This window comes from Drosophila navojoa, chromosome 3, assembly GCF_054131105.1.
Source record: "Drosophila navojoa isolate 15081-1374.11 chromosome 3, UAZ_NAV_1.0, whole genome shotgun sequence".
NCBI classification, from domain to species: domain Eukaryota; kingdom Metazoa; phylum Arthropoda; class Insecta; order Diptera; family Drosophilidae; genus Drosophila; species Drosophila navojoa.
Window position 1 is genome coordinate 9,377,352 of NC_142891.1, and position 14,801 is coordinate 9,392,152.

At 38.2% G+C, this 14,801-nt stretch overlaps 1 protein-coding gene across 1 annotated transcript in view; it reads right to left on the reverse strand.

Annotated features, from left to right (window-relative positions):
• Positions 1-14,801, reverse strand: part of nAChRalpha5 (nicotinic Acetylcholine Receptor alpha5) — a 78,000-nt gene that overhangs the window by 32,988 nt on the left and 30,211 nt on the right. Inside the window, exons 2-3 of the mRNA XM_089257477.1 lie at positions 11,575-13,234; positions 1,556-1,695 (exon numbers count right to left, since the gene is read on the reverse strand). Coding sequence (XP_089113603.1) covers positions 1,556-1,695; positions 11,575-12,448 — 1,014 coding nt within the window. The 5' untranslated portion in view covers positions 12,449-13,234. The remainder of the gene's footprint in view (positions 1-1,555; positions 1,696-11,574; positions 13,235-14,801) is intronic.

The following is a 14,801-nucleotide window of genomic DNA, read 5'->3' on the forward strand; positions in this document are numbered from 1 at the left end:
TTTTAGCGCGCGCCAGTGAATGCGCAGTTGTAGGCCTATTTTTATGCCTCGAGCAGCAGCTATCCCAGTGCAAGCCCAACTCGTTCCATTACTCTCACTGCTCTCTCCACCCCCTTTTCGACTGCGTGGCTTTCAGGCGCAGTGTCTTTTGTTTGTGCGCTCCATTTTTAGTTTGAATCCCAACTTTGTCCAGGACACAGCGAGGCAGGCAGGCAGGCAGGCAGACAAGCAGGCAGCCAGGCAACAAACAACACACACACACACTCGCACACTCGCACACAGACATACACTATAGAGAATCTAATATGAATTGAGGTTGTCTCACTAACAAAAGCAAACGCCTAGCACCCGACTTGATATATGTTGGTACAAATGAAAGCCACCTTTGGCTGCCCTCTACGCAACAGAAACTTTGCCCCATTGAATGCAGCATGCAACATGTCTAAAACATGGCTCACAGTCGCCACTCCACCAGCCACTCTCGCCCACCTTTGGCGAAAGGTGCGAATGAGCCAAATGCCACATGCCACATGCCACATGACGTTGCATGTAATTTGCTCGACACTCGCCTGGCAGGCAGCTTGGCAGGATGTGTGCGTCCTGTCTACATCCAGGCCAGTCAGCCAGCCCGAGAGCTCAAGCCAAGCTGTCATTCAGGGAATACACACACACACACACACACACACACACACACACTTGCACACACCTGCACATAGGCAAATAATTAAAATTTCACTTTCTTGGCAATTCACTTTTCATGCAGAGCTCAAAAAATGGTGTCATCAGCTTTTGTCACCTTCGTTTTTTTCCTGCTGATTCTTTTTCTTCTGCAACTTTCACTTTAAAGTTGCGCGCTTAAATGCAAAGCAACGGAAAATAGGTGCAGTTTGAGCGTGGCTAATCAATTTTTAATGGAAATGGTAAAGCGCTTACAGCTCCGAGTTAAATAGGTTGAAATGCTCCTTGCATAGAAAGCAAGAGGAATATGCTGAAAGTTTTAGCGTTATGCTTGGGAATTTAAATTTGAAATAGTTAGAGAATGGAGGCGTTTTGAGTTCACCTTTGATGAAACTATTCAAAGTATTTATCTATAGTCTTCATAAAGTTTTGGGTATTTAGATAACAAAAAGTTGAATATATATGTAGTATATTTTAAGATATCTCTAATTTTTGGTCACTGTCACTCACTCTTACAATTCAACTGGAGTAAAATATATTAAGGGGTGCCGACTGAAGGGAAATGCAATGCTTTTTAGCCAATGTTTTTATTTGTCTTTAATTATATTTTTGAGGCTTGTTTTTATAAATTCGATATATGTTCTATATAGATACCGAATAGTATAATGTAAATATGCAAATATATCAATTGAGTTTACTGAAACTCCGAATGGATTCAGTTAATTGAGTTGATAAAATTTGAAACAAAAATTAGATTATTGTTTACATTAAAACGTATTGCGAACAAAACGCAAATTTATACTTATTTAGTTTTACTTTTGATTTGACAATTTATAACTAATATATTATTTATATAAATTAAATTTTGAGTACTTACCACATCGATAATTTGCATTAAAGTTAAACCAAAGCTTAATTGTAACGGGTCCGACTCGTTGAGAACCGGACGTTCTAGTGTATTATAAGGATCCAATAGATCATGTAACAGTCTCTTTTCATGATATCCTGCTAAGCAAACTGCAAATAGAGACAAAGATGAAAATTAGTTTTCACATAGCGCTCACAAAGCAACAGCAAAATTCCACAAAAGGGAATGTGGCCAGGGGCTAGCTGCATATATAGAGTGCAGCTGGAGAGCTGCAAGTGTTTGCCATTTGCCATTTGCCAGCTCACAATAGCACCGCAAATCAACATCAATAATTCGTGCGGCAAATGGAACGAGATATAGTTTTGTGTGAGACGGTGAAAGGTCAAAGAGGGGCAAGGCAGAGGGAGGGCTGTGCGGAGTATCTGAAATTTATTGATATGTAAAAGTTTACGAGTTTCTGGTTTTCGGTCGATGCAACTTGGTTCAAAAGCTGATTCGATGCCTGTGCCGTTCCACTGTTTGCATGCGGGCGGCACTGAATGAAAGTTTTGCGCTTTCATTTTTTTTTTTTTCGTATTTGCCATATGTCTCTGTCCTACAGGCTGTAGTCCCCACCCCCTCCCAGGCTCCCAAGTTGTCTCTCTATTGTTCTGGCTTGCGCTAAACAAAGGCAAACTTTTATTGAGCCACAAAGTTTTTAACATACAAATTTTCTTGGTTGCCTTCTCCTGCTGCTGTTGCTTGGACGACTGCTCGCCTTCTTGGCGATAATAAATTGGCTCTGACAAACATACACGCACGCACGCACCCACACACACACAAACACATATAGAGAAAGAGAGAGCGAGGAATAAGACTCTTACGCCCCGTTATTTGTCTGCCATCGTTATCGTCGAATTATTTATGCATGCAACTGAAAACGAGCAAGAAAAACTAAAAATTGCCTGCCTCACTCGCTCACTCTATCTTTCTCTTTCTTTCTTTGTCTATCTTTCTCACTCTAGCCCTTTCTGCATCTCAATTTGATAATTTCTTGAGAGTTCTTTGCAGTTTTTGGATCACAAGTTGCCTTATGCTCTTCCTCCTCCTCCTCCTCCTCCTCCGCAGCACAGCCTCATCTCTTCACTTTTTTGTGTGCGGCATGCCACACAGCGCACAATGGGAATTTCATGCCACTAAGTAGCATTCAGTGTCGGATTTGTGGCACGAGGCAAGTGCAGCGAAAATTGCGGCTGCGCTTGCTTGAGAATTCATTTTTAATGATTGCCACTTGTGGCGCCCACCCACTATCGCTATGCGAGCTTTTGGGCCGTCGAGGGGCGTAGCAGTAGCAACAGACTGTGTTAATACTCTGTCCATGGCTCTGTGATGGATTTTCATGAGCTAGGTGCCAGCAGCAGGAAGCACCAGCCAGCAGCCAACTTGAAGTTTGATAATGGCATATTGATTACAATGCCGAAAGGGGGAGAGAGAGAGAGAGAGAGAGAGAGAGAGAGAGAGAGAGAGAGAGAGAGAGAGAGAGGCGGAGACGTGGCTGGGCACAGAGTGCAAGAGCTGCATTTTAATTGCACTCGATTATAATGCAGCTGCGAAAACGTTTTCAAGTATGACACCATGAATGGGGGCAGTTAGATATTGCCTGAGCTGTTTGTTATAAAATTAATTAAACTTCAACTTCGGTATTCAAGTAGAGATTATTTTTCCTTTTTTTATTGCGGATTCGATCTAATTGCATTTTAAGGGAAAATCGCAAGCACAAATAATTAATAAAAACTAATATTATTTCTACATATACCTCCATAATATTTATAAAAAAAAGCCTGTGATTAATTTATCTTTAATTAAATATATTATTATAATTTTTATTTTATTTTTTTGTTATTCCCAAAAGTTACCTGAAATTTTTTATTTTAATGATGTCTTATTTATTTTAGCTGTTGGACCCAATAATCCGCAGTAGTAGTATTAATACTTTAATATAAGAACCACAACCACTGTTGATTTTTTTCGATGTCTGCAATTAAATGTTTTACTAATACTCAGAGGAAAAAGTGCCTGAGAAACCGATCGAACTTCAACGATAGAACAGAAACCCTTTGTCTTCGTTTTTTACGCTCTGAGTTCAATAAAGTTTTTGTGTATGTCTCAGACTCTCAGTGCATCGAGTTGACGTTGCTAAGCCGACGACTGCAGCGCGAGCATGTTGAATAACTCTGCAGCATGGCTATAATTTGTCTATAGCTGTCTACACATACATATAGGCGTCTGATAGACAGTGCGACAAATATTATTAAAAATAAATAAATAAAATAAAGGCAATTTATAATGCTTTCCACACATAAATTCTTAGCATTACTCGAATTATTTAATAATTATAAATATTTATTTAAGGTATATATATTTTTTTATATTACTTTTATAGAATACAATATTCCAAACATATATTTCTTTCTATATTAATTGTTCCTTAATTAAACTACCTCTTAAAATCCTTATATTTACATGTAAAACTAGCTGACGTCCTTCCCTTACACCAAATGTAATTGCTCACGATTTGCATACAAAATGAACACCTAACGAAATTATGCACATAAATTTTAGTTAGTTTTTTTTTTTTTTCTTAGATTTAATACGCATTTTAGTCTTTTGCCAGGCCAGCTCGGAAAATGGGTAAAAGTCTTGGTTGTTTTCTTATTTTTTCTTTTACATTCTCAGCTTGTAGCACGTTTGCATATTGCATTCTCTTTACGTGCCCGTTTTGCTTTGCATTTAAAATTAAAAAATTCTTAAACAAAACGCAGCGCCCGCAAGCGTCGCAACTAACGAGCGCACAGCCTGACAATGGTGGGGGGGCGGGGGCGAGGCGCGGTTGGCGTTGGAAATGGACGTGGGCGGGGCAGCTAAGCCTTTAAGGCAAAGCATTGACATCAGAACACAAAGCAAACAGGCAGCAGCTGCAGCTGCAGCAGCAGCAGCAGCAGAAAAAAATATTATAAACAGGGCCAACGTCTGATGAAGTGTCAAAATGAATGTAATAATAAAACAAACAGAGAGGGAGGGAAAATGAGTGAGTGAGAAAGCAAAACAGAGCAGCGCAACAGGATAAAAGCGCATTGTATATTTAAAATCTACTTTTACACAGCTGAGTCGCTGCTGCTGCTGCCTTTGCTGCTGCTGCCTTTGCTGCTGCTGCTTTTTATTTGCATTGCAGCTGGGCATAAAAAAGCGTAGCATACTTTTTCGGGCAGCGCATTTTCAACAGGAAGCGCAACTAATGAATATGCAGGCGGATGCTTGAATGTAATTTGGCATTTCTTTAAATTGAAAGTAAAACGAAAAAGAGCACCGAGAGCACGAGTCTTCTCTCAAGTTGGAAAACTATTTGGCAAAAGATTTTAGTTTTAGTCAAATTTAAATTGAATTTCAACAGCAAATCGTTGAGCAAGACAAATGGTGTTTGAAATGTGAGAAACAATTACAGACATTTCAAAGTTCTGCTTTAGCAGAAGCTTGACCTAAATTGAGGCCATTAAAATTCCTTAAAGCTGGCTGCTATGAAAAAGTGTAAGAAGTTCATTCATGGCAGAAACTTTTCAATTTAAGAATAATGTATGGCATGAAATGTCTTACAATGTCTTCTAGTTTAAGTCTGTATAAATGTCTTATAATAGATACATATATTATATATATTGAGTCAATATATAAGAGGTCAATATTTCTACCTATAATGGGAGAATAATTTTGAAATTCTGCATACTTTGAGTATAATCTCATTTTAAACTTTTATTTCCTCTTCCATTAAAATTTGATAAAAAAAAGTTGAATTATAAGTATCCATCTGTTTGTTAAGCATTTATCACTTAAATTATTGAACAAGTTTCTTATTGTATAAAATTAGAAATAGAATTATGCAGCTAAACGTAAATGAAATCAATTTTATTTATCGACTCTAAACATTTTCTGTACGTTTGCTATAGACTTTTCTTTGGCTATCCATTAAAATCTTTTATTAAAATTGTATAAAAAATTTTACTGAATCATTAAGAACTATGTATATGTATACCCTAGATACATATATCTACATGCCTGGTATCTTCCATTTCTACATTGAACAAAGTAAATACTTAATTGAAATAAAATTATGTTATTAGTTCTATACTATCTACTGAGTCTCTCTTGTAAAACCTCTCACTAAACTCATTCAATAGCAATTCTAAAAGTCTACTTTTTTCAAAGGTATATTTCCAGCATAATACCCATAGAACTCTGTTTGCCTGTCCAGCCCACGCTTTCAATTCAACTAAAATGTTGCTTCAAGCCCAATTTTATGCGCATATCAACGTCTTAACGTTGCTCGAGTGCATCGCACATACAAATATTTATTCGCTTGATGCTTATACACTTGACGCCCTTTAATGACTCCACATGACAGTTAAATGCTCTAGTCATGGCCTGTTTTGTGGCCTTAACTTTTGGCAGCGACTGTTGCCGCCATAAATTGCGGCCATTTTGAAATGCCTTTTCAATGGCTGCACTTCCGTTCCGTTCAGCTGGCCGTTGTTGTTGCCGTCTTTGGGAGGCTTCGCTTGTTTGGCGGCTGGCCGCATAAAATTGCAATTTTATTGCAGTGAAGCATGAAAAAGTAATTGCTATTTCACAAAGCCAGCGTTGCCACAGAGAGCCACAGCATAACAATAACAACAACAAGAGGCAAAAAAAAAAAGCGCTGCAACAGCTGCGCCCGGAACATGGCCCAATGCCTGAAGCTCTACGATGAGCCCAAGTCAGTTGAGCCAACTCGACTCTAGCCCAGCCTGGCCCACGACCGCAAAGCACAAGCCAATTTAATGCGCAGGAAAAAAAAGTAAATAGAAATATAAAAGGCAAAACAAACACAACAAAATTGGTTACAAAGTGCAGCCCGCCTACCAGAGCCAGCAATAATAAAAACAACAGCAACAAAGGCTGGCCAGATAAGAGCTGATAAGGAGCACTTTAAATGCTCTATAGCATATAGCTTTATATATTCTATATCAGCATACAATAATGGCATATATCTTAATATATATTAAAATAAAATGAAATTCATAGGATTTTTTTAAATAATAAAATATATGTATATTATTTTATATATATTATTGATTAATATTAGTGAGCAACTGCAATAAAACTGCTGAAATTATAACAAAAACATTTATTTATTATATTAATCATTTTTGTGGATACTTTTTTTGTTGTAATTAAAAAAAAAAATTCATTCTTAAGCAATCATTGTTCTACATTTATATAACATATTCATTTGCAAATATACCAAGAAATCCAGATTCCGATTTCCTAGGCAACAATATTAAAGTCATGAAAAATATCCACATATTTATTTAATTATTGAAAAATCAATATTAAATTGCCAACTCGCTCTGCTGTTTCTGAAAATATTTACTCAATGTCCATGCGTTAGACATTTCATCCAAAAGTCAATAAACTCCATCCGTTGAGGTTACACTCACAAAGAGCTAACAGTTCCGCCATTTGGCACTCCTGCTGTCCGTCGATATTAAAAATTGAAAGCGAAATGAAAACTGACGCGGCGCCAAACCACTTAAGCTGCTAAAAACCGATACAAAAGGAGTGAGCTAAAGGTTAAGGGGAATGTGGGGGGCGAGCATCGGATGACGGCGATGGAGGGAGGGGCAGCTGGGTGAGAGGTCACAGCGCGCGACTCGTTAGACTTGATGGCCTGTCTGAGCAGCCATGTGGCTAAAAGCAATGCTGAGCACAGCAGGACAGCGACACCTGCTAATGGGTTCGAGCGCAATGCACAGTGAAAACGACCAAGCGAGAGAGGGATGGAAAATGATATAAATAAAGACAGAGATAGAGAGAAAGAGAGAGAGAGAGAGAGAGTCAACTGTATGCTGAGCATTTTAATAGCGCCAAGGTGACGCTTAACCATTCAAAGCTTAATTTATGCAATAAAAATTTCAACAGATAGTCTAGGATAACCCTTGAATGAACACACACACACACACACACACACATAGCTACACCCTAATTGGATACAGCTGCTAAAAGAGTAGAGTATTTAATTGCTTATGACTAGCTCTCTGTGTTTTCTTTCTCTTCATCTTCTTCTTCTTCTTTTTATCCCTATAAATGTTACCTGATTCGCTGCCAAACTCAACAACAACAAAAATGGTTACAAATCGAATTAGGGCGGTGGGTAGGCGTAGCAGCAAATGGCGTTTAGCATTGAGCGGAGGCCGTCTGACATCCTGGGCCTGCCCTGGCCCATCAATCAAACGCCTACGTCCACTATTCAAATTATGAATGCTATCATATTTGATGATTGATTTCAGCACAGCAGCAGAAATAAAAATAAAAAAAATGTTGCGCTTTCATTGTATGGCAGTCGAGAAAGAGACCCAAGCTGGGCATGTATGTTGGCATGTGAATGTGTGTGTGTATGTGTGTGTGTAAGTTATTTGTGCAGCATGATGTGCCTATATATACACACATATGAGTGAGTGTGCAGATGTTAAAGGCTTGCATGATATTATGTTTTTCTTTCATGTGTAAGCCTTTAGCTAATGATGGAAAGAAAGAAAAAAGAAGGGCATATGACATATAAGGGAAAACGAAGATGAGACGTAGGCGCATATAGATTGATAGAGCCAACAGCCGAATGACAGTTGAGATACATAAGGATTGTATTAGAATATTTAATATACAATATATATATAACCGCAATAAATAATTATACAAAATTATTCTTCAAATAAAATTTAAAGCAAGCCAAAAATTTAAAACATTAAATATTTATATGTATTATTGTATATATTTAAATTACTTTTTATTTCAATACAAGTTCCGTCACCTTATATCGTTAATAATATTTCTCTTATTATTGATGGTGCTATATATTTTTTTCAAGGCTGCAATCAATAAATTTCCATAACCTCATAAATATTTTTTCTCTTCCTGCTCTCTATCAATTATTAAATTATGCCCATGCCTCAGTGCCGTTCATTTTCCAACGTTTCTTGTTGCTGTCAAACCTTTTCCACCCACATGTCACACATGTGACATGTTTAAGTATTTCTTAACATTCTATATTTTCATATACATATATACATTTTTTTAAGCCTTCAATTTGCTTATACTTTTACACTCTCTCTCTCTAACCATATCTTTCTCTGCGTCGCCTTCTTTGCTGCAGCTCGTTAGTGAGTGGCAACAAAAACAACAACCCAAATAGAAGTTATTAAAATCAACTTGGTCGCTGTCAAATGGCCAAGCGAAAGAGGAAAAAGTCGAAAAGTCTGAAAGTCTTGAGGTTTCGCATCGTTGTTGAAGTCTTGAAGCATGCCAAAAAGCCTTCCGTAGCAATAAACGTCATAACAGTGCCACTTGGCTGGCCAACGGGGCGTATGAACGATGTCATAGGGCAGCTGGTACACAAACCCACACACACACACACATGTCGACAAACAGTTCTGCATATGCAACGACGTTGACGTAGCGCAAAGTTTAAATCTGATTATCGTATGCCAAGGGGCATACACGCACACAAAGAAAGGGCGAAAGGGGGCGAGTGAGAGAGGGAGCGACAGAGAGACTCACACATATGGCCGCACAATATAGCAGAACGGAAACGGAAGTGCTGCCATAAAATCATAAACATGCACACACGCACATGGACAGCGACAGTTGCCGCTGCTGCTGCTGCTGCTGCTGCTGCTGCTGCTTCTGCTGCATGAAACATGAACTCTGGGCACCAAAACAGACAGACACAACAGCAACTTTGACTGCAGAGCCAAAGACGTTCACAACACACTCACACATGCACACAGAAGTGTGTGAGAATATATCATATGAGTGTTTTCATAGATGGCAACAGCCGCGACACGCAAAGCTCAACGACTTATTCCGCCTGGGCACAAATCAACACACACACACATATACACACACACTGAGCTACACTTTGGCATTGCTGCATGCATGCCCCTGCGCCGCTGCTCAACAACACCTAAGCCGCACTGTGCCCATTAATAAGCTCAATATATGTAAGTGGCAGGCAGCTGGCAGCCGGCAGGCATCCACTAAGCTGCTGCGGCTGCCTCTGCTGCTATGCCTGTCAACCGAGCCACCACCGCCTACATTAAAATTATTGTTGTCAGCGCAAAGAATTTCTAAGCTGCTAACAAAACAAAAAAAAAAAAAAACGTAGTAAAACCCATTAAAAAGGATTTTTGTCAAACTACACACGAAAATTTGCAACGCAAAATGCAAATGGAAAAGCCAAAGGCATCTCTGGCAGAGCCATCTCTCTCTCTCCCTCCCTCTCTCTCTCTCTCTCTCTCTCTCTCTCTCTGTTGGCATGGTAAAATATTTGCTAAAAGTATTTGGTGTCATGCTAAATTGTTGCAGCTAAGCGTCATACACAACACTGTGCAACATAAACTGCGAGCGAACAAGCAGCCGAGCTAAAAATATTTGCATATTTTCAATTTGATTTACTTTGTGGGTATTTCATAAAGTGAAACATAATGCGATTTTGTCCACCAGCTAAATTTTATTCATGTACATATCTAAAATAGAAGCCATGATACCCAGAGAGTGTCTAATTTTAACCAAAATTACACTTAAATTTTTGCTATAGAGTCTAATAGAAAATACTGTTTTATTTTTAATTTGAAAATAATTAAGTGTTTATATTACATGGAGAATGGGAATTAACGCATCATTATTTTGATGAAGTGCATTTAAAAGGCAGAGGGAGGACAGTTTAAAATTATATTTATATATATACATATATGATTAGAATGAATCAAATGAATGAATATATATATATTTGATTATAATGAAGAGCTGAATTCATTTTGTCCTCTCCTTTTGTCCTTCGTCCGTCCATCCGTTTATCGAATTGTCCGCTAGCCAACCGTCCATCTGTCTGTCCATCTGTCTAGCTATCTGTCCGCTCAACTGCTCATCTGACCAGTCCGTCCATTAGTCGACCTTGGCTTGCGCCTTGACATTTTTCTTTTCAGCCCCCTATAAGGCATACGCATATCAAATAATCGATAACTACTCTTGCTTCAATCTAATCAATTAAAACTATATTGAGCCTCAGCAATTAGATTTCATTGCCTACGCCTTTGCTGCTGTTCCTCTATATCTCACTTTTACTCTTTATTATTCTCTATATCTTCCTCCACTATCTCTCTTTATATTTGCCCACATTTCTCCTGTTTCTTTTCCGAAAATTCTGATTATAATAATTCTTCCATTCTTCCTCTTCCTTTACCGCAATACGCACACACTTCAATTTAAATTTGCAACCGCTTCGTTTTCCTTTTGTTTGTGGATTATATTTATGCCGAGCATACTTTTGAGCGTTTTAAACTGTCTACACAATTCATTCAGGTGGCAACCGCTCAACTGCTGTCTTTATGTGGCAACAGCAACAGCGGCAACAGCAGGAAAAAAAATTCAGCCCTAGGCGCAGACGCTTTCAAGTGCCATAGACAGTCAGGCGAGCGAGGAGGCCGTGGCTGCGGCTGCGACTGAGGTTGTCTCTGCGACTGAGGTCGGGCCTCTTTCAGCAGCTGCTGCTGCTGTTGTTGTTGTTGTTGCCGGCATGCTTCACTTGAAGCTGTCGTAAATGTCACAACTAACAAACGCCCCCACGGAACAACAACAAAAAAGAAAGAAAAAAAGTAAGAAGAGAGAAACAGATGAGATTGCGCCCACCCTTGAGTGGTTTTATGTGTCAAAGTGACAATATGTTGCCGGCGTGCATTATGAAGTTGCCGCCGCCGTTGTTGTTGTTGCTGTTGCTATTGCTGGCATGCAGCTAAACAATATGACAGCTTGTGCGGCAACAGTTGTTGTCAAGTGGTTGCGACAACAACAACGCACACACACACACACATATTGTTGCTGCCGTTGCTGTTGTTGTTGCAGCACAAGTGCTTGCACTTGTCTAAGATATATTGTTGAGTGCTTAATTGTTGTTGAGTCTCACTTACCTTTAGCAGATAAATTCAAATATATCAATAAAAATATCCATGAGTGTTTATTTAGTCCGTTGATTAGATGTGTGCCGCTGCAACTGTTGCTACTGCTGCTGCTGTTGCTGCTGCTGTTGCTGCTGCTGCTGCTGCTGCTGCTGCTGCTGTGACGCTTGCAATTGCTAAGCAGCTGCAGTAGATAGGAAATAATGGCGGTGGCTGTGTCAGCAAACGCTCGTAGCAATATTGCTGCTCGCTGTTGCAGCTGCAGCTGCATTTGCCACAATCTCAACGCCGGCAGCAACAGTTGCAATGCAATGCCAACGCTAATTGGCCACAAGCCATGAAATAAATTTATGCTGTTGCTCTCACTGTTGCTGCTTTGATTGCTGTTGCTGTTGCTGTTGCTATTGCTATTGCTGTGTGTTGTTGCTGCTGTTGCTGGTGTTGTTAGTTGTTTTCTTTTTCGCCGCCGACGTAATCTTTGCCGCTTGCGTGCGCACAGTCTTATGTTTGGGTATGTTGCTTGATTGCTGCTGCCTTTGGCCGCCGACAACATGTTGCTGTCTAGCTGTTGCTGTTGCTGCTGCTGTTGCTCCTGCAAAGCCCATGCATTATATATAACTACATGCTGTATTTCTGTTATTGCTAATGTTGTGCTGCTGCTGTTGTTGCCGTTGTTGTTGTTGTTGCTGTTGCTGTTGATGTTGCTATGGTGTTTTGTACTTAAGCTCTTTAGTTGCTGTTGAGTAAGTTGGTTGTTGCTGATGTTGTTGTGTGTTAATCTAAAAGCCAGTTGTTGTTGCTGTTGCTGCTGCTGTTGTTGCTGTTGCTTTTGCAGCCACAGCTCTTCATCATCAACTACACTCAGCTTCAGTTGCGCATTTTTCATAGTCTCTTCGGTGTTTGCTGTTGACGAGGCGCGTATATTTTACTTAAATCCTCTTTCTCCCTCCGTCTCTCTCCTGCTTTATTCCTCTACTCCTTTGGCTCTGTCAGTTTCTTTTCCTTCTTGCTGGCTTACATTGTCTCTAGTTCGGTTTTCTTTTTTCTGTTGCTGCTTAATAACTCTTAATTTTACAAAAATCTCCCAACTTGTTTTTTTATTTTCTTCTCTCTTTTCTTCTCCTTCAATATATGGCGAGTATATGCTTTATTGTTTGCAATATTATTATATTATTGCTGTGTATGTTTTTGTTGTTTTCTTTTCTTTTTTGCCTTCTTCTTCTTCTTCTTTGTCCAACTTTGCTTTCTTTGTTTGTCTTTACAACCCAAAGAGTCTCTGTATGTGTTTGGTTATTCTCTTACAGTTAAAGTTTTTCCACTTCAGCTTCGGCTTTTCTTGGCTCTTCTTTTTTTGTTGTTTTTTCTTTAGTGCATTTTTTTTTTTCGTGTTTAAGCGTCTTGTAAATTATTATTTTATATCATATTCTCAAGCGTACGCAGCTGTTGAGTTTGTAAAATTTTCCTTTTCTCTAGTATTTCTAGTATATTTTTTTGTATATATCTATATGTGTCTTTATATATTGCGCAATTGAATTGTTAGTTCTGTTGCTGTTGTTGTTTATTTTTGTTGTATTTGTATTTGTATTTGTTGCAATTTCAGTTTTTAGATGGCAGTGCTTTGTAGCTCTTTGCTATTGTTGCTGTTGCTCTTTATTGCTGTGGCAAGACGGGCCTGTAAGAGCAGAAAAAACATAATTTAATTATAGAATATGAATATATACAATTGTAGAACTATATTATAGTAATCAAAATAGAATACAGTTATAACAACTCCTCTTGTAGCCTTCGTACGGTTATTGCGATGAATATTCTGGTCGCCAAACAAACTTATATGAGTAAACTTATATGGCTATATGGGCCTGGGTATAACGACGGTCCCATGTATAACAAAAATTACAAATTTACCTAAATTTATCATAAATATTAAAAAAAAAACAAAAACAAACAAATAGTAGTAGAATTACAAATAGTATTAGTTGTTCTAGAAATAATAATATTAGTAGCAGTCGAAATAGTTTATTAGTAGTAGTAGAAATAGTAGTAGTAGTAGTAGCAATAGTAATATTAGTAGCAGTCGAAATAGTTTATTAGTAGTAGTAGAAATAGTAGTAGTAGTAGTAGTAGTAGTAGTAGCAATAGTAATATTAATAGCAGTCGAAATAGTAATAGTAGCAATTGTAATATTAGTAGTAGAATAAATAGTAGTAGCAATACTAACACTTGCAGTAGTAGAAATAGTAGTAGTAGCAATAATAATACTAGTAACAGTAGAAATAGTGGTAGTGGTAGTAGGAATAGTAACACTTGTAGTAGTACAAATAGTAGTAGTAGCTATAGTAATACTAGTGGTAATAGCAGTTGAAATAGTAGTAGTAGCTATAGTAATACTCGTAGTAGTAGTAGTAGAAATAGTAGTTGTAGCTATAGTAATGCTCGTAGTAGTAGTAGTTGTAGTGGCTAAAGCAATACTAGTAGTAGTAGAAATAGTAGTAGTAGCTATAGTAATACTAGTAATAATACTAGTAGTAGTAGTAGTGGTAATGCTATTTTTGCTTAACGAATAAAAAATTAAAACTCAAAAAAAAGTCACTTGCTCTTGCGCTACCAAAACTACAAACTAACTTGCAAGAATTTGCTGGCTATTTTATAAAGTTCTTATGTGAAATATGCACCAGATGCACTACAATGCAAAATAGTTGCCTCTGGCTAAATATGTATTTGTGCTAAAGAAGACATTTCAGGCTTTGAGCTAGAGCACATCAGACATCACATCAATTATGTGAACAATTCGGAGCAGTTTTGAATGTTTTTGACTAGAGTATACATTTATATAGATATATGTATACACGTATGTATCTCTATATCTATCTTTGGATATCATTAATATCCCATTTAGGTTAACAATTGCATTGAGCGAATATCAAATAGATGTTGTGCACTAAACTTGGAGCGCATTGTGCTGAATGTCAAAATCATATCTAAATGAACACATGCAGTGCTGCTTTGTATAGTCAAACTAATGAAAATCGCTTCAATTGTGGCATTGGCAGTGGCAACAATTGCGACGAGGAGACATCGGTGGGCGTTGTTGCAAGATTTTCAGTTTCAATTACAGTTCAAAACTAATTAGTTTGGCTAAAACAATAAAGCCAAAACATTTTGCATGCTAATCGCTTGGTTGGAATTTGTGCAGCTGCTGCTGCAGCTTCGACAACAGAGACAGAGAGTGCTGGTGAGAG